At 41.8% G+C, this 23,726-nt stretch overlaps 1 protein-coding gene across 2 annotated transcripts in view; it reads left to right on the top strand.

The window, feature by feature from the left end:
• Positions 1–23,726, top strand: part of Adgra3 (adhesion G protein-coupled receptor A3) — a 104,385-nt gene that overhangs the window by 53,877 nt on the left and 26,782 nt on the right. For both annotated transcript variants that reach the window (XM_052734910.1, XM_052734911.1), the window contains 5 exons: positions 2,985–3,149; positions 6,416–6,617; positions 7,376–7,531; positions 15,444–15,605; positions 18,441–18,644. In XM_052734910.1, the coding sequence (XP_052590870.1) occupies positions 2,985–3,149; positions 6,416–6,617; positions 7,376–7,531; positions 15,444–15,605; positions 18,441–18,644 (889 nt within the window). The remainder of the gene's footprint in view (positions 1–2,984; positions 3,150–6,415; positions 6,618–7,375; positions 7,532–15,443; positions 15,606–18,440; positions 18,645–23,726) is intronic.

Raw genomic sequence — 23,726 nt, 5'->3', positions numbered from 1 at the left:
GGCGCATGCCTTTAATCCCAGCACTCTGGAGGCAGACGCAGGTGGATCTCTGTGAGTTCGAGGCCAGCCTGGTCTACAAAGCAAGTTCCAGGAAAGGCGCAAAACTACACAGAGAAACCCTGTCTCGAAAAACTAAAAAAAAAAAAAAAAAAGAATGCCCAAGTTATTTCCCAGTTGCAGTACCTTCTTCCTGCTTCAAATCGTCTTTAGTTTCTATCTGCTTTTGGTGACTCTGTGCCTCCCAGTACAATATCCACATACTCACCCTTCATTAATGTGTTCAGAGCTGCCGACTGCAGAAAGGATGGCTTCATGTGGGCTCGGCCTCAGTGCTGAACTCCTTATTGGGGGTGCTGTTAATTGTAAGGAATGATGTATTCATTGTTACACTGTCTTTGCTGTGGTGATAATTACACAGGCATATACATATGTCAAAACTCATCTAATTACACACTCTTAGGGAGTTTATTGTATAAATAGGCAATAATTGACACAATGCAACAACAAAACTTTAAAAATAATAGACTTTTCTATATGCAAAGAGCTTTGGTTAATTTAAAAGTCTAAGTTGTATGACTAAAGTGGCTTTACTTTATAAATCTGTTTCTGAAGTCATACTTAAAGTATATATAAATCTTTTTTTTTTTACAGCAGCACAAAACATTAATTCTAAGAAAAACAAGGTGGCCTAACATTTTTCTTGGTAGAAACATTTGACTGACATGACAGTCTTTCATATGAAGATAGAGAATCTTTTACACAGAGTTCACCCCCGAATGTGTAGAGAAAGGAAGCACGTGGCTGTTAAAGTGGGTGAGGTTGTAGCACATTGATTCCTTATCGGTCTCTTGATGTCCTCCATCCTTCATTTGTAAGACTCGGTGGTTGTAGTTTTCTTACAAGATGAAACTCAAGCTGCTGCTTTCTACTTGAATCTCCTGTCTCCAGAGGATTCCTGGAACTTTTATCCCAGTGGATGCTTTTAGACATTGAAAGCATTGTTGAAAGTTATCCCCCCAAAAAATGTCTGCATAGTTTATGAAGATCTGTGCAGAGCGCTGCTTACACGGGGGCCCACATTCATGCTCTGAGGCAGTGACGTTGGTTGGACACCACATGGCTGCTAACTGCCAGTACTATACAGTGTCCCCATAGAAACAGGTCACATTCCTTTTGATGGTACCATGTTTTGAGATGTGGGACTTCAGGCAGTTAGGGTGGTCCAAATGAGTACTGTGTCACAATCACGGAAGAAAAGTGTCCTTTGCCTAATTAGATTCTAAATTATGATTATTTCCATAGTGGCTGGTAGACAGTCACATCCCATATGGAATCATTGTGTTTATTTAAAAATAAGGTAAATTTTTCATTTTTTTGTAAGTTTCAAGTTTTTTGTAAGTTTCAATTCTTTTTTTTTTAAACCATGTCTTTCAAATGACTAGGCTAGTAATTTATTAGAATGTAGACACACAGGATATTTTTGCTGTTTTATGAGCTTAGGCTGGCCTTGTGATCATCCTGTCTCACCCTCCGGATACTGGGATTGTAGGTATGTACCACTATGGTTCACTAGATACTCGGTTTTGACACTTATCTTACTAGTTGGAACACCAGACATTTTTCTTTTTGAGGATTAGGCACATAGTAAAGGAGCTGCATGGTGAAGGCTTTTGAGCTGAGCTTGCAACCTGGATTATGTAGAGTTTTCATCACCTCAATTTCTGTGGATTTCATCCCAGTTCAGTATAACTCCACAGCATAGAATATCTTTGGATGTAATGATTATTTAATAAAGAAATTTGCTTCTTATGTCACTCATCATTAAAATATTTATTACAGCTGTTGACTTGTTTCTTAACTTAGGAAAGCTATTATTCATTTTCTTTGATGATTCAGAATGTAACAGTGCCTCAGAGTCTTTATTAGAATGCTAGCTAGCCCTTGGTGATTTAGGAGACCAGACAAATGTGTATTCACATCCAGACATAATTTGATAAGTTAATTAAGATGATACATGCTTTATGTCTAATTATTTCTTATCATTTGTGTCTACATAACAGCAAAGCATGGTGGATCATATAGAGGAAAGGAGGTTAATTGAAGGTTTTGACTCTTATTCTTTAATTAATAGGTTTATGTTAGAGAATTATGATTTCATATTGAGAATGAGATTTACTGACCATTATGGAGAGATACTGCTCTAAGGAGAAACATAGTTTCATGTAGACACTTCTTTAGGAATCATTAACTGATCATTTACTAATCTTTTTTGAGAGTTACATTTATTTAGTCTATGCACATGTATTCCTCTATACATGCCATGCTGTATGTGTAGAGGTCGGAGGACTTTGCAGCAATTGATTCTCTCTTGCTCCTTGTAGATTCTGGGACTCAAACTAAAGTCACCAAGCGCGGTGGCAAGCACCTTTGCTCACTAATCCACCTATTTCTAGTATAATCTTTCTCGACAAAGCATTTCCTGTTAAATCCTTTTATTTATTTATTTATTTATTTTTATGTGTGTGAGTGCTATGCCTATGAGTATGTATGGTTACCATGTGCAGGCAGTACGCTTGGAGGCCAGAAGAGGTCATTAGACCGTCTGCCACTGGGAGTTACAGATGGTTTTTGTGAGCTGCTGTGTGGGCTGCTGGGAACTTAAACCTGTTCCTCTACAAGAAAAGCAAGCGCTCCTAACTACGGAGCCATCTCTCCCGCCTCATCTCCTTACATTGTTTTTTTTTTTTTTTTTTTAAATCACTTCATTGGTCCTTTTTTCATGAACATTTTGTTCAGAATCTTTGAAAAGGTGTGAGTTACAACAATTTTTCCCCCTCTGGACTGACTGTTCTTTGTCCCTCTAGCTTCTGGAATTCTTTTGTGTTATGAACCATTGTGCTCTCTTCCTGCCCCTGTTATGGCTCTGCTTTGTCTTTAGGATCCTAATTTTCCTTTTTTACATTTTTTTTTCTTTTTTTCTGCAGTGCCCTAACCATTTCTAATATTCAGGCTGGATCTACTGGAAATTGGGGCTGTCATGTTCAGACCAAACGTGGGAATAATACAAGAACTGTTGATATTGTGGTATTAGAAAGCTCTGCCCAGTACTGTCCACCAGAGAGGGTTGTGAACAACAAAGGTGATTTCAGGTCAGTGACATGGAAAATACTGGAAAAGCCTGGTTTGTCCCAAAGTTCGGTATTCTCAAAGACATATAATTGGTGTCTCATCCTCAGTAGCAAAACTTGATATATGTATATGTGTACACATATATGGATATTCACACATAGATATATGTCTAAGGAATATTCTTTGCAATGATAATTTCAGAATCATTTATAGAAAAATAGTAAAAGATACTTAAACTTTATTTGATAACTATTGATTTAAGAGTCTTTGGAAGAATAGTTATTTTAGAAAAAGACATATGTTTTGAAAATTTGCATGCATGCATGCAGTGTGTCTTGATATGTCCAACCCTCACTTGTTCCCTTTAGCAGATGGCTTGTTACAGGTGTTGCAAACTCCTGCTTCAGGGAGACAGTTTTCTGACAGGTTGATGACAGTCATATATATATATATATATATATATATATATTTTGGTGAGTTTTATGATGAACTTTGAAAGGTTTTGTATTCTTAAGTCACAGTCACTTAGTTCTAGACCTCATCACTGGGGGAGACACATAGACCTACTTTTCTTCCCCTGTTCAGTAATTCTGGCAATTGAGTCAGAAGGGACTTGGGAAAGGAACACCACTATATAGCCGGAGTCAGCTGTTTGGGATCTGGAGGACACCAGGGGTCTTGTGAGATCTACGGACTCAGTTAAGATCCCTTTAGATGGAGGAGGGCCTGTGAGAGTGAATGACTTTCCAAGCTGCTGTAACTCATCTTTCCATAGGTAATATCCTTTGTGTTCAGAGGCTTTTAATAATGAGTTTCTAGTATAAATGAAATAAATACATTGCTTTTATTTTATTTCATTTTTTTATTAAGACATTTTTTATTCATTTTAGATACCAACCAAAGATACTCCTCTCATTTCTCCTCCCTCCTCCCACTCCTCTCCAAGCCTCCCCCCCAGTCCACCCCCATCCTCTCCAAGCCTCCCCCCCAATCCACCCCCATCCTCTCCTCCAAAAAGGTAAGGCCTCCCATGGGGAGTCTGCAAAGCCTAGTACATTCAGTTGAGGCAGATCCAAATCTCTCCCCCAAGTATCAAGACTGTTCAAGATGTCCCACCATAGGTAATGGGCTCCAAAAAGCCAGTTCATGCACCAGAGATAGATCCTATTTCCATTGCCAGGGACCCCTTAAACAGACCAAGCTACACAACTGTCTCTCTTATGCAGAGGGCCTAGTCCAGTCCCATGCAGGCTCCACAGCTGTTGGTCTGAAGTTCATGAGTTCCCACTAGCTTGGTTCAGTTGTAGCTATAACTTCCCCCTTCATGATCCTGATGCCCCTTGCTCATAGAATCCCTCTTCTTTGACTGGACTTCTGGAGCTCGGCCTGGTGCTTGGCTGTGAATCTCTGTGTCTGTTTCCATCAGTTACTAGATGAAGGTTCTGTGCTGACAGTTAGAATGACTAAGATCAAAAACACTGATGACAGCTTATGTTGGAGAGGATGTGGAGCAAGGGGAACACGCCTCCACTGTTGGTGGGAGTGCAAACTTATACAGCCATTTTGGATACATTGTTTTTAAATCATGTATAAAGGTTGTTTAATTCTAAGTTTGCATTGTTTCTGGTGGGGAGGCTACTGCTACCTCTTGGCTGTAGCCCTTACAGTTTTAGAGTAAGAAAGACTTTTAGTGTATATCTTTCTAGTCTGTGGAACAGTGCAGCAGTAACGTCCTTCACTCATTTTATTCTCATTTCTGTTTTTACTGTTCTTTTAAAACGTGTGTGTTTGTGTGTGTGTGTGTGTGTGTGTGTGTGTGTGTGTGTGTGTGTGCACATTCATCATTGCCACTGAGTGAGTCTTCATGTGCATTGAACACTATTTATGCTTATATTTAGTACTTAAAAGTATAATATGCAACATTTGTCAATTTTGTTACATTCAACATCTTTTATGAGGTAATCATGTTTTCCATTTATGTTGGGTTTTGTCTTTCATTCAATTTTTGAGTGTTTTGCATGCTTAATTGGTGAATGAATTATTTATCTTCTGATCCTCCTTAAGGTATTGCAGTATTAAAGCACTGCTGCATTAATGACGTTTGGTATAGTGTTGCTTGATTTGTTTATGTAGTTTTTGATCATGGTTTCTATTTTGATATGATTGATCTCACTCAGCGGTTCTGCTGCTATACATCAGTTATAATTTGTATTAAGTATGCACAGCTTCATTTTCGATATTAGAGAAATGAGTTCAAATACCAAAGCTTTCGCCCAGCTCTGACAGGTGGTGTGCTACGTCAGCAGGCCGGAGTGGCTCCTGGTAGAGTCACTTTTCACTGATTAATTCTGTTGCATACTGTGATGGAGGTGTTCAGAAATTCACTACAAGGTCTCCTCTGTGAAACCTTAGGATCTCTGTGTAGACATAGTGGGAGCTTAAAGGTAAATGGCATAGGCAGGCTCTGGAGGAGTCCATGGGTAAGCTTCACACAAAGTTCCTACTCCAGTAGAATCAGAAAGGCAGCCAAGAGCCATCATGCAGTGTGTCTGCCCAGGAACACCCCTCAGAGACTCAGCACCAAGGCTGCTGCTGAGGGATGGCTGCTCTTTTCAGCTCTCTCTGCTGAGCACAGACCAGACCTCCCAGACGGCAGGAGGGAAGCCGATCTTCAGCTAAGCCTGCGGTGTAGACACGGCCAGTTACACTTAGTTAAAGAGATCACAGGAATTCACCCTTCTAGTTCCCCAGCAGCCACTGAAAGGGTCAGTTGTGCAGACAGGGTGTTCTCAGGATAGTCCTAAAGGACATGCTATGGCTTTTTCACTCTTCCTATTTCCTAGCCCTACTTGTCCAAAAGGCCAAACTCTGTTTTTATTGAGCAAGAATCTTCTCCCATAGCATACTTGTTATATAATTCCAAAGATATAACATTTATTAAATAGGTACATAAACTGATACATCGCACCCATTTTCATTGTTCTTGGCTATAATATCATTTACTTGAACATTTCTAGTAGTATTTAGATTTTAGATTCTTACTTTAGAAAAATTATTTTATTGCATTATGCTATGAAAATATTCTCAGGTGACAGACTGAATAAATTTGTTGTAACTTTGAAAAGCATTGTGTCTTTACCCTCCCAGGAGTTGTGTTTCTTTGTGGTTTTTCTCTGTGATTGTATTCATGTCTCAGTCCTCTCTTTTTTTTTCCCGTGCCATCATTATTCTGGTCAACCTCTACCATTCTAGGTTTTCTGAGACGATTTTCTTTCTACCTGTGTAGATGGCCCAGGACACTGGCAGGCATCACAGCGTATCTTCAGTGTACCCGGAACACTCATGGCAGTGGGATCTACCCTGGAAACACACAGGATGAAAGGAAGGCTTGGCGCAGATGTGACCGAGGCGGCTTCTGGGCAGACGACGATTATTCTCGCTGCCAGTATGCAAATGATGTCACTAGAGTTCTGTATATGTTTAATCAGGTAACTATAGGACGCTCTGATTCACCTGGGGTGTGAATGAAGTATGGTGTATTTTAAATGCCAGATAAAGAGTGAGTGTTGGGTATAAATTCTTTTCTATCTTTGGGACCAGGTGCTCTGTGATACCCCATCTTTTCCCATTACTGCTTGACCAGCCAGAGCCCCAGATGTATCTGGGTTGTTAGTTCTATATTTCCATAACCTCTTTGTCAGAAGGGATCCCCTGGATCTCTGGGCTGACTCTCATGTTCGCTGCTTCTGTGTTCCTTTTTTAACCTTCCCTCGCCAGAACGTGGTGTCTGTCTGGTGTTTTCTCTGCTCCTCAGTACCAGCTTCCCTTCTGTGCAGCAGTTGCTCCTCTCAGGGTGTCAGTCAGGAAGTTAGCAGATGAAAAACAGCCCTGGCAGTGCTCTAAACCATGGAGATCAGGACTGAATCAGTGGCTCCTGCTTTTACCCGACCCTTGAAGCTGGAGAACTGGGAAGGCCTTTCCTGAGCAGCTGGAAGCAGAGAGTAGATAAAGCTGTATATTAACCTACTGTGTCTTTAGCTATTACTTTATTTATTTCTGAGTTTGATTTATTCCCCTCAGTTTAGTTTTTTTTGGTTGTTGTTGTTGTTAAAATGCAACTTTTTTTGAATTGAAAAAAACCATTTGAGAAGTTTCTTGGTTTTAGTTCCTTGGTAGATTTTGCAAGCCGGTTAGTGATGTCAATGCCAGTCCTTAATATCCAGTGCCTGTCTGCCTTTTTCCATAGATGCCCCTCAATCTCACAAATGCTGTAGCTACAGCCCGACAGCTGCTGGCCTACACTGTGGAAGCGGCCAACTTTTCTGACAAAATGGATGTTATATTTGTGGCTGAAATGATAGAAAAGTTTGGAAGATTTACCAAAGAGGAAAAGTCAAAAGAGGTACGTTCGTGAGTTCAGACTTGCGGTGTGTGCATGTCACCCAGTGGTAAGCTCTAATGGGATCGAGCCGGGTGCTTATTTTTAATGTTGGTTTATGTTTTCTGTGTTTGAACTCTGTGCACGTTTTTGATTTCCAAACTTGCCATTAAGAAGCTTATGCACCAGTAGTGAGGAGGATCTGTGTATCTGGGAGATGGAGATGAACTGTTAGCTCTTGAACACTGAGGAGCCATGATTAGCAGAGGTGGTTGTGGTAAGAAAGAAGCCTCCACGATCTTGTGTGTTAGCCAGATGCTTCTTGTAGCATCTGGGGTTCCTGTTGTCTGCACAGCCACATGCCCCTCTTTTTGTTTTGCTCAACTAGACCTTGTTGTAAACTGCCCATTACTTTCATTATGTGAGAGAAAAGAAAGGCCGCCACGGAACTTCTGTATACATACATGAAGTGTCGTGGTACCTGTAGACCTACACAATTTATATGTGTCAGGTAAAGGAAACACTGAGTTTTGAGAAGGTGTATATTTAAATAGGACACATTAAAACTAAGATAAGTTTGTCAACATGGCATTCTTTAGCGGGGGTCGGGGTGAAACCAACAACCCCAGATTTCAGAGCAGCAAGTAAAAGAAAAATTATGTACATTGTACAAAAGTATGGTTTGCTTAAGTTGTGGTTTTGAGCTCTTTAAGAACTTTAAATGCTGTTTCTCCTGTGCTGCAGCCATGTAACTGAGATGGATTTAAAGGCAGGCAGAAAGAACTTAGATCAAGTATGAACTGAGGCCTAGTGAAAATGGAGTCACTTATGAGTGCACACAGTCCGACTAGGGCTGAGCCGGACACAGGTGGTGGGAAGCCTCACACAGTCCGGCCAGGGCTGAGCCGGACTCAGGTGGTGGGAAGCCTCACGAAGGATCCAGCAGTGTGTTTTGGAGTGCCACCTTGACTTTCAGCCTTGTCCTGTCTTGTATAACTGCAGGGAACTTAGACAGAGTCTATATATTTCTTCATGGAAGACACCATAGAGTCATTGCTGGTAGTGTTAAAAGGTAAACAGTATACCCTCTTTCTCTCCATCATTTAACCAAGGACTTTCTTTTTTTTTCTCCTTTAGAATATTACAGTCCTTTATGTTGCTAGTGAGTTGTTACTACATCTGTAATACACTTAGCATTTGCTGGGGAGGGTATAGTTGATGAAGGAGGGGAAGATGGTGTATGTCTATAAATGGAACTCGGGTACCAGGCAAGTTTGCTGGAAAGCGAGACTGTTTGAGCGTGGTTGTCTCAACTCATAGACCCTGGTTTTCTTTCAAACTGTCCTATGCTTTTGGCAAGGGCCACTTCCCCCAGGGAAAGTTTTGTTAGCCGTGGGAGAAACTGCCTGGATTCTGACTGGTACTGATGCTCTCGGTTGGTGCTGATAATCACAGGGTAGCTGCCCACATGATTGCTCCTGCTTCCTGAAAGCAGAGTGCTTCGAGTTAGCAGAATAATTACAGTGGCATTTGGAATATGAGCACTGGAACCTTATAATGGATATTCCTCCTGTGCTGTAGGCGAATGTGGAGAACTGCTTTCAGGTCTCAACGTACAGGCCAGTGAGATGGCTGAGCAGGTAAAATGCTGCAGCACAAACCTGGTTGCTGCCTGGAAGCCACATAAAGGTAGAAGGAGGGAGAAACAACTCCTGAAAACTGTCCTCTGCCTCCACACACACTAGGGCGTGTACTCACCTCCACACGCACTTGGACAGTGCACATAAACAGCAGTCATCATAAATAAAACTTTTTAAGACAAGAGAAGTATGGCACCATGGGTTAAATGATTGTTGCCCGGTGCTTCTGATGAATAATCTTGCCTCCGTGTCTTAAGTGGCAACATCTTCTTGGGTTACTACGTAATGGTTACTGTGGGCCTTTTTCGTTTCTAAAATTAGGATGCTCTTGGTCCCGTTTAGCTTACAGAGTTTCTATATACAAGTAAAAGAATTCAGGGGAAATGAATCTGCACAGTAGTTTCAAATCTTGAGTCTGGTTTTACAGAATTATGAATTGTTCTCATCTCAGAAGGTATCTATTTATTACACAGTACCATGGGTCTGACCTCATGGCTTTGTGTGTTCTATCTGTAAGATCTATCCCAACCCAAGGATGGCCTTTCAACTCTTTTTAAGGGCTTCTTACTTCTCTGAACATGTAGTTTGGAGTATATTTCTGTCAATTTCTGGTTAATATAGTAAAGTTTATAGTTTTCACCAAAAAGATGTGATGTCAACTTATTAAAAATCAAAATAAAAAATAGACTCTGTAGTTGAACCCTGGAAATATAAATGTATTCCCTGTGATATGGTGATTGTCATCGTGTGTGATCCTTTGGGAACTGTAGGCTTTGCCTTTCATTGTTTGTTAGTGTAGTAAATAGAAATCATGGGCATTAAGGACTGTGTTTTAAGTTAATTACTGCTGCATTAAATTATGCTCAGATACTCTGAGATGCACATACCTCAGATAGACAAGCAGTTAAATGAATTTCTCAGTTACGTTCAGTAAGGTCTTTGCAGTGGATATGCCCCATGCTTTCTGTACATAGCTAATATATTTTGAGGCGATTACTCCTTAAAACCTGGTTGATTTCAGCCAGTCCAAGCCAGGAGCATCGTATCTAGACAGCTACTGAAAGAGGACTCTTACACACCTGAGAGATATATTCATAGGAAGGCAGCCAGTGTTGTCTGTGGATTCCATAGTTACTAGGAGAGTTTTTCTCATGAGGCCGGTACTTACTGTATCTAGTGATGAGAAGGTTCATAAAGAGCAGGTTTCAGTTGGCTTTAGAGTCAGTTTCCTGTGCTCCTGTTGACTGTATGAGCAAGATAGACATGGGGGGCCAGGCTCCTGTGAGTTCACTCAGCATGTCTTTATACATCTATAGTTACACATTTGTATAGATGGGCTTACATTAATGTAATCACATCCATTCGGATGGTTCTGGTTACCTTTATTTCATTGTTTCCCATTTCTTTTGCTTACCCTTGCTTCAGAGACCCAGTGCCCAGTGGTGTGAGCCGCCTGGAGGAGTCACCTGCAGGGTCGTTAACAGAGATTGCTGGCCCTGGCCTGCCAGTCCTGTCCCTGGCCAGGCTCTGAGTCTTGTTATCCTGGGATGGGTTCTGGGACTCCGCTGCAAGTGATTCTTCAGCACGGGCTCTGAAAACGATTGCCGAGTTCTCAGTTTTTACATTAGATTGTTGGGGTGAAGTTTTTCCCTTTGAGGTTAGGCTCCTGTGAACATGTTATTGGAAGACTTAGGGAGTCTTGAGGATGTTATTGTTAGTTAACTCCTGTCCTCTCTTCTCACCTAACTCGGACAGTGTTCAAACATCAGTCTTGTTGGTATAGCCTGTGCATTTTCTCTTCTCTCCCTCCTCCCTCCGTCAGTGATGGAGTGTGTAAACACTAACTTTACTTGTGTTTGTATATAATTTTTCTAAAATAGAAGAAACTTTGGGGCTGGCGAAATGGTTCAGTGGATGATGGACCTGCTGCTAAGCCTGAAAACCCAAGTTGGATCCTGGACCCACATATATGTGTAGAAGTCATGAAGCAGTTCTGTGAAGCTCTCTCTGACACACATACACATGCACACACGCACTCACTCACTCACTCATTCACTCACTCACTCACTGGGTGTAGTATGGCCAGAATTAGCTCTGAGTCCTTACTGCCATCAGGCATGTGGTCTCTGTTTCTGTCTTTGACAAAGCATTCATACATGTTCCTGGTTGGTCCTCTTAGTTCAGTGTGATAGGTTTTTATGAAGAGGACCCTTTCCTTCTGACCCTTTCCTGAGTGGAGTGGCCTACAGGGAATGAGCCCAAGGAGATGCTTCTTAACACCGGCTGAAGTTTTGTTTTGTTTATTACTTGGGTGTCGGCTTTCAGGAATTCTTTCTAATCTATTGTAGCTTTTCCTGCCGCTGTGAGAGATTCTGAAGTCTTTCCATAACTGAACCGTAGAAGCATGGGGCATTTTGTGATGATCTGAGGTAGGGAATATTTGGTGACAAATCCTTTTCCTGAGTTTTTAGCCATTCGGGATGGAGCAGTGAGAAAACTTGCTCATTCTTAGCTACAGCCGTCACTCTTGTTAGCTCTATACCTCTTTGTAGGTCATTTTTTTTCCCCCTTCACAGTGATGAGCACAAGTTCCTGTCTGATTCTGGCATTATCTGGAGGGCCAGAGCAGGTGTTCTTTGTTCATGTCATAATCACAGGACTTCAGGAAGGGTGACAAGTCTCATGTCAGACCTCGTGTCCGATCCTCAGAAAGTTCATGGGCTTACGTCTGCAAAAAAACACTAAACACATTTCATTATAATCATGCTAGTCTGTAGTAGCTCATATTTGTGGTTTTGCCCTAAATGCAATCAGTGCTTTTGTGTATGGTATCTCTGAAGTTGTCATAATCAAAAACAATTCAATTCTGGTGGTCACTGGGTGTATCTGAGGACTTCATCACACTACCTGTTATATTTTGGCATAAAACCCTAAAGTAACAGCAAGCCAGAATAAAAGACCAATAAAGGGCATAATTCCAGCCATTCTGAGTCTGCATTTAAGGCTGGAGTTCATGAGTCTGTTTCTGTCAATGTCCGATTGACAGGTGCAGGAAAAGATGCCTGTAGCATCAGTAGCCATCTTCATATCCTCAGAAATAAGGACCCTGTTGTTAGTAGGAATGTGTAAGGGTGGGGACAGTCCCATGTTTCATGTGAAATCAGATGAATGAAATCACACAAATGGGCCCTGGCTGACTGCTGTTGCTCCTCCTCCTGTTCCTCTCCTCCCTCTCCCCCTCCTTTCCCTCCCCTCCCCTACTTCTTCCTCCTGTTTTCCTGCCCCCGCCTCCTTTTTCTCTTCCTCTTGTTCCTCCTTTCTCCCCTTCTTTTCCTCTTCCTCCTTACTTTTCCTCTCTTTTCATTTTGACATGAGGTCTCACTCTGTTGCCCAGGTTGGTCTCCCAACTCTTGGGCTCAAAGAGTCCTCCACCTTCCAAGTGTTTTGAGTGTAATTGTACAGCACTGGACCTGCCCATTTCTTCCTACTTATTCTGTCAGTTGATCCTGTTAATGCTGTATGTTTAGGAGATTTGTTCCTAGAGAACGTGTGAGTCAGTTGAAATGGAATGTTTTGATTATATTTCATTATTCTCTGTAATACCTTTACTCTGCTTAGTCCTTCATTGCAGTGATCTCAACGGGAAGAATTCCAGGCTTGTTTTCTTTCTTTGCTGTATCTTGAAAACGGGGCACGTGTCCTGTCTCCACTGCTCAGGATAGCGAGTCCCGGTCAGTCAGTGTTTATTCAGTGGTCATGTAAGTGAATACCACTAATGAACATTGAACCATGGAGTCAATGACCATTGATAGCCATTGGCAGTTCTGCTGAGCCTTGTACAGGGACTAAGGTATACATATACAGAACACACATTTTAGTTCCCTGACTGCAGGGAATTAAAATTAGGGCACAACTATGATGTTCTGTGGTAAGTGTGATACAAAGTTAGGAACTTTTTCATAATCAGAGCAAGGTTTGTGGTTGAGTCATTAAGGCTTGATTATCTGAACACAGATTTACAAAGTGCCCCTACTTTTTCTTTTTAAGCATTTGAAGAAAGGCATTTATTAGGGATGAGGAAAAGGCACACAGAGGAAAGGGGGGTGGTGGCTCGGAAGCCCCAAAATGTGGTCTGTTCTGGAGGGCTGGGCATTTTAAAGCCTCTCCAGAGCTTCCCTCCTAGCTTAGGGTTGGTCCGTTTGAAGAAAATGAAGACGGTTGATTGGCTCAGAACTATTCTATGACATCTCCTGAGTTGTCCTTGAGCCAGTTCATGAGCAGGGGCTTGTTGGTAGGAGACAGACGCCTACAGAGCCTTTGTCTTAAGCTCCCAGGCTTTTGTCTCCAGTCAGGAGGGTGAGGAAGAAGCCGGCCATCTTGGAAATTCACCACCTTTATTCCCTAGCCATGGCTCTTCTCCCTGTCTATTTGCTTACCAGGGAGTCTGCCCAATCTCTTATTCCCCTCCTCTTAGAGATCACCCCAACTGCTGTTAGGACATTTGGGGGTGAAGATAACTCTTAGCTGCTTCAAGCTGACAAAGGGTCAAAGATGGAGGGGCAGCAGTCAGGTGCCTCAGCAGAGGATCTATTTAAGAGGCCATGGTAAAACTTTACTGGTGCTGATGATCCAGAGCAGAAGACAGACATTTGGTGATGGTGTGTATTTTTGGAACTTGTCATGTAAGTGAAGTAGCATCTTGATAAATTGATCGTCCCCAAAAGAATCTGAGGTGAGCTCCCAAAATGATACCGTCTAGGGGTCTTGATCAGGTTCATTTCCTCTTTCAGTTCAAGTGCCCTTTTTTGGCCTCCTCTAGTACAAAGCTTTCTGTTTTAGAAAACAGGCCTGCTTTGGGGATTGAAATGATTATTTTTATTTTTATTTCCTTCAAAGACCAATCAATAATATAATGAAAGTAGCTAACATAGTTCATGTGATTGCCATGAGCCAGGCTTGTTTTCAGGAGCTTGGTATTCTGGAACTTAATGTGCTTACCATTGAGAAGACACAGGTCTGTTGTTGCCTCTTTCCCAGTAAAGGGAATGCCTTATCCAAGAAGTCTGTTCACCCATGTGCTTTCTGAGATTGCTCTACCCCGTAGTCATAGAGCTGGGATCTGATACATTTCCATTAACCTGTTTTTTTTTGTTTTTTTTGTTTTTTGTAAAGTGGACCATAGTGGGGTGGGTGGGCTGGACTTCTTCCTAAACCACACAGCCATCATATTCACACTTCCTGTGCAGAGTATTGGATGCAGAGCAGGGTTGAGGGCCTTAGCTGGGATCTTCTGAGATGATCAAAAGCCATGTGCTAAAACAGCCCCGGCTTTCTGACTTGGCATTGCAGCTTAACGCCTTTGATGCTTGCTTTGTGGTATGAGGACCAGCCGGCTTGCAAAGCTCTGCTCCAGCCTCTGGAATGTTGTCGGTTTTTTTTCCCCCTGTCCTCTGCCAAGATGTCCCTCTCATGAACATTTGGTGCTCTTCAGAACTCCCTTGACGTCAATGGGTCTCCTTAGCCATTAGGCTTCCTGTGCATTTTGCGGTGGTAACTTGGCTGCAGTAACCCGTAAGCAAGTGACTTATTCCTGGTATTGCCTTATGCTGATGCCTATAAGGTGCAAGGGAGCCATCACAGCAGAGTAAATGAAATGAGAGAAAGGAGCAGTAGAGAAGTGAGTGCCTCCTAGGATCACTTGTTGCCTGGGCTTTGGACTTTCAAGTGTCTTTTGAGTTGGGATGCATAGAAGGAGTTCATTCACAGTGGGGGAAGTCATACACGTTCATGTTTGGGAGCACACAGTCCGCACGGTACTCAGAGTGGTGAACATGAGCGGTATCTTGAACTTGCTAGGAGATGGAAGAGATACTTTACGTAGTGTGTATTTAATAAGAGTTTAAGCTACTACACAAGAAGTATTCATAATGGTTTTCTAGATGATGAGCTGAAGTCTTTCTGTGACAATGTGTCACATTCTCCTCCTTAATTAATCTAATTGCCTTTCTTTTCCTCTGAGATGCTGCACAGCAGCCTTGTCAGGAGTGATGTAGTGGCTACTTAAGGACTGTTTTGAGCTAAATATTACCAGATGACCATAATTGAACGTGCTGTTCATGTCGGAGGGCTTTATTGAGCAGCAAGTGGGCTTTCTTACAGCAGATTCAGACAGAAGCCAATGTCACCCTTTAATTTAAAAAAAATATATATTTATTTACTTATTTTTTATTTTGAGTCTATCCAACAGCTTGCTCTGGCTTTTAACACCTTTCTCTTCTTCCTGGTCTGCTCAACAGCTCGGTGATGTGATGGTTGACGTGGCGAGCAACATCATGCTGGCGGATGAGCGGGTGCTGTGGCTGGCGCAGAGGGAAGCGAAGGCCTGCAGTCGCATCGTGCAGTGCCTACAGAGCATCGCCACACACCGCCTGGCCAGTGGGGCTCACGTGTACTCCACAGTAAGTGCGACCTTGTCGTGGGCCCACGGGAGGATTTGATTATGGCCGCCCCAGCCTAGAAGGGCCTCGTCTCTCTAGCCCATCGTGGTGTTGCTGTCTCTTGTTACTACTAATTAGCACAAGACATCTTTCTCTGAAACATTTGAGATGTTAATTTTGCTCCCGAGTAATCGGTTTCCTCCGTCACCGGAAAATACTTTCATATTACGTAATTTGAATGGCTGTCACTGTCTAACCCACTGAAATGAATTCTACAACAAATATAAGAAATGTTTTTGTGGCTCTGCTGGCATGTCACCACTGTTCATCCAAGTTAATACTCAGTTCTGAGCCCTGAAGGATGCTTTGGGAGGTTGCCTGATAACTTGTCTAAGGTTTGGTCTTAAAGGTCTGGGATGCCCTCCAACACTTGGAAAGCTGTTGGCACAGTATAATCATCTCTCAGTTAAACAGTATTAAATTATGCTCATGCTAAGTTGAACTTGTAAATTTCTTAGTGTATTGATTATTGTGTTCTAAAAATGGGATAAACCAATGAGTTAATTCCTTTAGCTGTCATACTCTATCTGATTCATGGTTTTCAGCTCCTGACTGTTACAGTGAAGTGAGCGTCCTGCACTTTGGCCTGTGTGTGGTTCTATGTAAATATGTTCCTGAGCCCGTTTTGATCATGCTGTGCAGTATTATACCTTTAGCTCGATTAAGATTAGAATTTCTTTCCTGAATAATTAATAGAGGCATAATGTAGCTACTGTCTCAAAGCCAAGTTCATGGTAGTTTGGCTTTTAGATGCATGGCCTGCCTTGAGACTGCTTACACCTGGTCCCATCTTACAGCCTGACGTATTCCTCAACTTAACCTCACAGGTCCGGCTGCCAGAGAAGGGTAGAATGAAAGTGGTTGTGTATGAGTGAAGGCTGTTTCCACGTGTAAAACAGGCTCCAGGAGTTACACATCTGCTTACCCAGCCGCCTCCCTTAACCCTCTGGGAAAGTATTCTAAGACCCCAGTGCATGCCTGAAGCCATGGATAGCCAAGAGCTCTGCATATGCTGTTTTGTCTTCTATGTTCAGACCTGTCAAGCTCAGCTTATAAATCAGGCACAATAAGAGACTGATAATAACACCTAGTAGTAAGGTGGAACAATTTAATAGTGAAGAAAGTTAGTTACAACTTATGAGTTGCTTATTTCTGGAAGTTTCCATCTAAGTCTTCAAGACAGTGGATGACCATAGGTATTTGAAACTGGAGGAAGTAAGCCAGGGATGCCCTGGGGGTTGCTATAGTAAGGTGGCATGTTCCCAGAGTATCGAGAAGAGGGATTCCCCAGGTCAGTTTTGTTGTTCTCCATAGGGAAGTTTCATGTATCCGCTGTGATTGGTGAGACTTACCAGCAGCTGGACTGGGTTTTTGTGTGTTGTGATCCAGCAATAAATTGGAGTGTACAGTGTTAGTTTACATATATAATTAATGCTGATTTCACAGGGGTGGTGTATGAAGCAAAGGCGTGCATACATAATTATCCTCACACCCAGGAGAGTCATCACGTTGTCCTTAGATTTACAGTTAATCCTGCCACCTTGGCAGGTTTGAAAGTGGAGCTTGTCACCTTTTCTCGTCCTGTGTCTTCCCTGGCCTGGGTGGTGAGTGGGAGCCGTGCTGGGGGTCCTCCTGGGTACAGACATGGTGGCTCGTGGATGGACAGCTTGTACATTTTAGTGACCACCTAAGTTCAGGTCACTTTTGAGTCCCTGTAAAGCTGGAGGGTCAGCAGTTACATCTGTTTTAGGCGATTATTCTGACCTAATTTACTTTTTGACTCTGTTCATTTCCTACCATTTGGATCAGCATCTGCCTTACTTTTCTAGGAGTAAAAAAAAACAGCCTTTGTTTTTGCGGGTTTTTTTTTTTTCTTTTTTCCTGTGAATACAGTGCATGCAGCCTGCTTGTTCTCCTCCACAGGAAGAGACAGTGGGGGTGGTCTGAGTCACTAGAGTACCCGCCACTTCTTCCTGGAGTTATTAAGGGGTTACTGATAGCTCGTTCTCTTGTTCACTCGCTCACTTCCTTCTTTTGTTTCTTTCTTCCTTTCTTTTCTTTTCCCCCCCTCCCTCCCTCCCTCCCTCCCTCCCTCCCTCCCTTCCTTCCTTCCTTTCACAGCTCATTGTCTAAGTACTTGTTTTGTTTGTTAGCTCTATATAAGGTATTTTCAAACTTTTTATTATTTCATTCTATCTGTAATACTGAGGTCCAGACCCGCACCTTGTGTGTGCTAGACAAATGCTCTATAACTTAACTATAGTGCCTGTACTCAGGTTATTTTTATTTTTAAATTTTTTTATGTAATTAAATATTACATCATTCCCCCCTTCTCCCTCCTACCCTTTCCACACATGCCTCCCCCACTTTTCTTCCAGATTCAGTCTTCTCTTCCTCTTCTTTAATGTGTGTTTCTGTGTGTGTGTGTGTGTGTGACAGAATGTGTTATGCCTGTGTATGTGTGTATGTGTGTGCCTGCATTTGAGTGTCTATGAGTGTGTGAGTGTGTGTGTCTGTGTGTTAGTGTATATGTCTCTGTGTGTGTCTGTGTTCATGAGTGTATGTGTGTATGTGAGTATGTGGGTCTGTGAGAGTGTATATTGTGTGTCTGCGTATGAGTGTGTGTGTCTGTGAGAATGTGTGTTGTATGTCTGAGTATGAGTGTGTGTCCGTGTGTATCTGTGAGAGTGTGTATTGTGTGTTTGTATATGAGTGTGTGTGCCCGAGTGGAGGTCGGGGAGAAATCTTTGAAATCCTCCTTCTTCTAAATCTTTCAACTCTGGTTGACTTTTGCAGTATTCGCCAAATATTGCTCTGGAAGCTTACGTCATTAAGGCTGCTGGCTTCACAGGGATGACCTGCTCCGTGTTCCAGAAAGTAGCTGCCTCCGACCGCGCAGGCCTTTCTGATTTTGGCCGACGGGACCCTGATGGAAACCTGGACAAGCAGCTGAGCTTCAAGTGCAACGTTTCCAGCACGTTCTCAAGCCTGGCACTGAAGGTGTGCTGGGCTCACTGATCATTTAAAATTATCTGTGCTTACACTTAAAGACGCAGCCTTTGGCTTTTCACAGAAACTTCATTGAAGGGTTGCTTTTTTGTTTTGTTTTGTTTTGTTTTGTTTTTAAGGGGGCAGTGGTGAGAGATTTTGGAATATTGTGTTGCTGTTTTAAAGGAAACTCTGTCAGGGGTAGAACCGAAGATTTCACTGACCTTATATATTTTTGCCTTCACACTCCCTCTCTCCATCTGCAAATATCAAAAACTACTGCTTTTCTGATTGCCATGGTTTATTGATAATATCATATAAAAGGCAGATTTATTGATAATATCATATCAAAGTTTTCTTTTGATTTTAAAACATTAAAGCATTTTCATGGAGCCTTAGAATTCTTGTGGGCTCTTGCCAGTGTGCCTACAGTGTCTACAGAGGTCAGCCTTGAGGCTGGGCATTTAGTCAGTCATGATGTATGTCAAAATTTGTGGCAAAGAAGTGCAAATACGTGACATGTACTTTTTTAAAAATCCAAATATGTGGTATATACATTTAAAGTGCTTTTTGTTGTTGTTTGAGCAGTGAGAAGAAAAGCTTATCTCCTGACTTTCAGAGTTTGCCTTGGCTACATTGAGGCAAAGAACTCTAGAAGCAGAGTAGCAGCCCTTGATGGACCCACACATCTTTCACTTAGCTCTGTTGTGTTTTCTGGCCTTTAGTTACGAGGAGCCTTGTTTCCATCTTTCCCTAACTGGTATGGGAAACAATTTTTAATACCTGCAAAATAATTGATCACAGAGGTGCTCTGGTATACCAAAGGTTCCTGCTGTGTGTCCAATCAGAGAATGGATAATTAATGTACTTCCTTATAGTTTACCCTGGTGCTCTTCCTAACGAAAGCAAATATGCTGAATGTAGAAATACTGCCGCTATCCAAGGTAATCTGAAGTGGGCGGGAAGGTCTGACGATGCCATGCATTTACTCCGTTTGGTATGCTCAGAGGCAAACTGGCCAGATTAATCTGTTCCTGTTGGCCTGATGAAAGAGAGTACATGGTACCCCACCCTACCACCTGTAAGGCTAGCTCAGCTTACCCTGCTGCACCTTTTATTGGTAAAACCTGTGCTGTAAAGAGATGCTGAGACCGTAGTGGGCAGAGCCCGTAGTGGGCAGAGCCCATGAGAGATGGGCGTGTGTTTCTGGGGAGGACTTAATGGATGTCTTACAGTTGGTAGGAAGGGAGAGAAATGACGCTGCCCGACATGTCACCAGGTTCACAGCCTGCCGCCTGTGTCCAGAGAGTGTTCCCAGCTAACAGTGAGGACTTCAGGTGGATGCTCAGCGATCTGTCCATTTCAGACCATTCTCCTTTTAAGATCGTCCTGTGGCTAGAGAATAAGGCACTCTATGTCATTTTTCCTATTTCATGGATGGTTCATCTGCTGAAGCAGGGTGGGAAGGATCACGCTGTTCACGACCCAGAATTAGGTGGTTGAATGTCAGTAGTGAAAAATGTCACTTTAACACAGGATTTTTTCCTCCCTTAAACATTTATTCTGGGCAGTTGTTTTACTCCTTCTATTCATACTTTTAAAAGTGCATTTAATATACTAACTAGACCCCCTGGACATCTAGTCATTGATTGCATCCCCCATTAGTGTGGACAGACACTAACACATGAGTTGAATCTGTACAAAAGATGCCTTTGTCAGAAGGTGTCTGGCTTATTTACTTCTTGCAAATTTTGTTTTGTTTTTGTGCATCTCTTCATGCCCTCACCCTAGCTAGGTTTAGTGTTCCCACGCAGATTCTCCTGGCTTAGAGTGTGGGCTCGTCCTGATAAAATGATTTTTTTTTTTGGTTGAAAATATGCTGTTTGGGATGTAGGGGATATACTTGATTTCCTGTATATTCTAGATGAACAGCACATGATGCTGTGGAGTCTTGGAAGGGTTTTCAGTTGGAAATAGCTTCCGGGTTAGGGATGGGAGCTTGAGTCCACTTTCTCAGCACTGGGACTCCATCTTCCATATGTTCATATATCTACCTCATTCCTTTTGTGTCTAGAAAGCCATTAATCCCAGCACCTGTGAGGCAGAGGAAGGGCAATTTCTGTGTCCTTGAAGCCTGCTTGATCTACGTAGTAAGTTCCAGGACAACCAGGGTTGCATAGTGAAACTGTTTCAAAAATCACAATAAATAAACTGTAACTAACAGTGAGACTCAAAGCAAAACTAAACATATTGTTAATAGATGAGTCCTATACTAATTATAAAACTTACATGATTACAAAATTAAACAAATCATATATATGTATCAAGAGAGTGTTCATATATATATATATTATATGTATATGAGATATATCATATAATTTATCATGCTAGGTGGCTTTTATCCTAGCTGCAGACCCCTCTCCATTTCCCACACGAGTCATTATACACCTTCAGGATTCCTACCTTGATTCCTGCTCTTTCTCAAGTGCTTAGCTCTTCCCTGCCTGGAAGACACTCTTGCTCTCTCTCTCTGGGGCCCCATGCAGGCTGCTTTTCTTTCTTCACACAGAATTACCCACTGTTAATCCCAAGCTGCTTTGTTCATTCAGTGGACTAGTTGCAAGTCTTCTGATGGTGAATTGGTTCTCAGAGGTCATGTGATGTGGTTAAGAATGTGGTCCCTGGAACTAGGTAGCCTGGGTTCATGTTCTCCTTCCCTGCCAACCAGCTGTATAAATGGGAGGGAGTGTCTTAGCCTCTTTGACTGTCAGTTCCGTGCTGTTGACAGGGGCTCATGACATAGTACCAAACTCGGAAGGTTTGGAAACGATGAAAGCAGGTAAATATGTTGACATTCACCATAGGACTTTCTCAGTGTTAGCTTTATTGTTACTACTCTGTGGTAGCAGATGTCACCTCTCCCTTATTCTATGAGTATTTGAAACAAGGACATGATGCCTTTGGATTCTACACAGGGCCAACCACGAAGTAACCTGTTCTTTAATCATTGTTGAATGAAATTAACAGTTAAACTTAATAAAGAAAGTCAGTTAAAAAAAGAAAGTCAGTTGAAAATGAATTCTAAAAGCACACCCCCTCCCAATTATCCGTAGTGAGAAAATATATTAGGACATGCCACTTTTTTACAGTTACATCTGTAAATAGGGAGCCATAAATAAATTGGTATTTCATTGTTTTGAATTCAGTGGTTTTGACTCATCCTGATTTTCGTGTTAGAATTTTATAAACATTAAAAACATTGTTATTGCTTAACATTTGAATTTTACTTATGGATGAAGCCTGTCTTCTCTCAAAAGATGCTGACATCCATCCAAAGTACTTTCAGGTTTGAGTCAATATACATCATGCCTCTTTTTTTGGCAGACTGCCATGCTTGATACCGAAAGGCACAAGATAGCATGCCTTTCATATGTTTTTAATCTGCTTTTGTGTTAAAATTAATAGTGAAACCGAACTCCAGATGTTAGACCATGAGGTTCTGGCTTATTGTTAAGTCACCACTTTTTTTCTTCCTGGTCCCTGACCACTGTCTTCCGCTGCTAGAGGAATATGACCATAACACCCAGCTCTGTGGGCTTTGGTGCCCGTCATGGCTGCGCTTCCCTCCATCCTTCTTACAGAGGTCATTGAGTCTGTTCAGAAGTTAAGATGCAGAGGTTGAAGGAAACTGAGCAGCGTTGCTCTGTCTCCCAGGTGTAAGCAGCCACCTAAAACATGGCTGCCTGCTGTCCTATGTGAGGCCCGTCATCTTCCCACAGTGAGTGCTAGAAGCCAGAATCATGCATTTCTCAAAGCTTCTTAAGAGACGCTTCTGGTTTATTAGCTGTAATTTGTATGTGTATTATCTTCCTCCTTGCTGTAATTCACACATTTTTAAAACCCACATATGATTAATTGAAATTATAAACTATACTTCCTGCCTTCAGGCTAGCAGACAAAAGGTGGAGTCATGAGGAATGTAACAAATTAAATGTTCTTCAGTGATTTCTAAAATTAGATTTACAGCCTTCCCAACAATAGTGAACAACACTTCTTTTAAAGGAAGGAAACATCATTTTACAGTCTTACTATAAATGCTGGACATTATTGATACAGCTGGAATTCATCTTATCAGCACCCCAGGGTTCTGTCTCTCATCCCAGGGAACCTGTAATAATTATTTAGTGATATTCTTTATTGGGCTTGGGAGGGAGTTTAGAAGCTCTGAGTATGTAATGGCCCTGGGTCTGTAGCTCTTCATATAGACTCTTTGTTTATTGTTTTTGATTAGTTTTACAAGCTTAAGAGTGGACTTTTTAATTTCAAAGTATTACGTTTCCTTTTTTCATATCTCCTTTAGAAAATGTTAGCTCTGACGTTTTAAAATTCAGTTTGGTTTATTGTTACTAATATTCTCCTAGAGAGCTCTATATACTTTCAAATAATTTTGAGTTCTTTAGTAAGATTATTTTATGAATTTTATAGTTATTAAGTTTGAATAGATGTCCATTATGTAGGATTATGAACTCTTAATTGATTAATGTTTGATTTTCATCTGTAGGTACCTTCTTGTACACTTAAGAGAAATTTATATAGTTTACAGAAATTTACTAGGTTTATAAATAGGTGGATTTATAGTAAACTTTGTTTTTATATAATCTTATATTTGGTTTTTATTTTTTCATTGTTTTCCTTTTATTGAAAGTAGGTTCTTTTCTCATACAATATAGCCTAATTATGTGTTCCTCTCCCAGCTCCCTCAGCCCCCCGATCGACTCCCTTTGTTTCTCATTAGAAAAGAACAGGCTCCTAAGAGATAACAACCATCATATTGAGGTTGGACAGGACAACCCAACAGGAGGAAAAGAGTCCCAAGAGCAGGCACGAGAGTCAGAGACCCACTTATTCTCAGGCCCAGGCGTCCCATAACAATACTAAGCTAATAGTTTTAATATGTATGCAGAAGACCTGGTGGAGACCCGTGTAGGCTTGCTGCTTCAGTCTCTGTGAGCTCCTTTCAGTCTTGCTCAGTTGATTTAGAAGATCTTGTTCCCTTGGTGTCCTTCATCCCCTCAGGCTCTTAACTTTCTTTCT

This window comes from Peromyscus californicus, unplaced genomic scaffold (assembly GCF_007827085.1).
Source record: "Peromyscus californicus insignis strain IS unplaced genomic scaffold, ASM782708v3 Scaffold_13__1_contigs__length_99412109, whole genome shotgun sequence".
NCBI lineage: Eukaryota > Metazoa > Chordata > Mammalia > Rodentia > Cricetidae > Peromyscus > Peromyscus californicus.
Note: the sequence above shows the minus strand (reverse complement) of the source record. Positions and strands in the feature narration are given on the sequence as shown.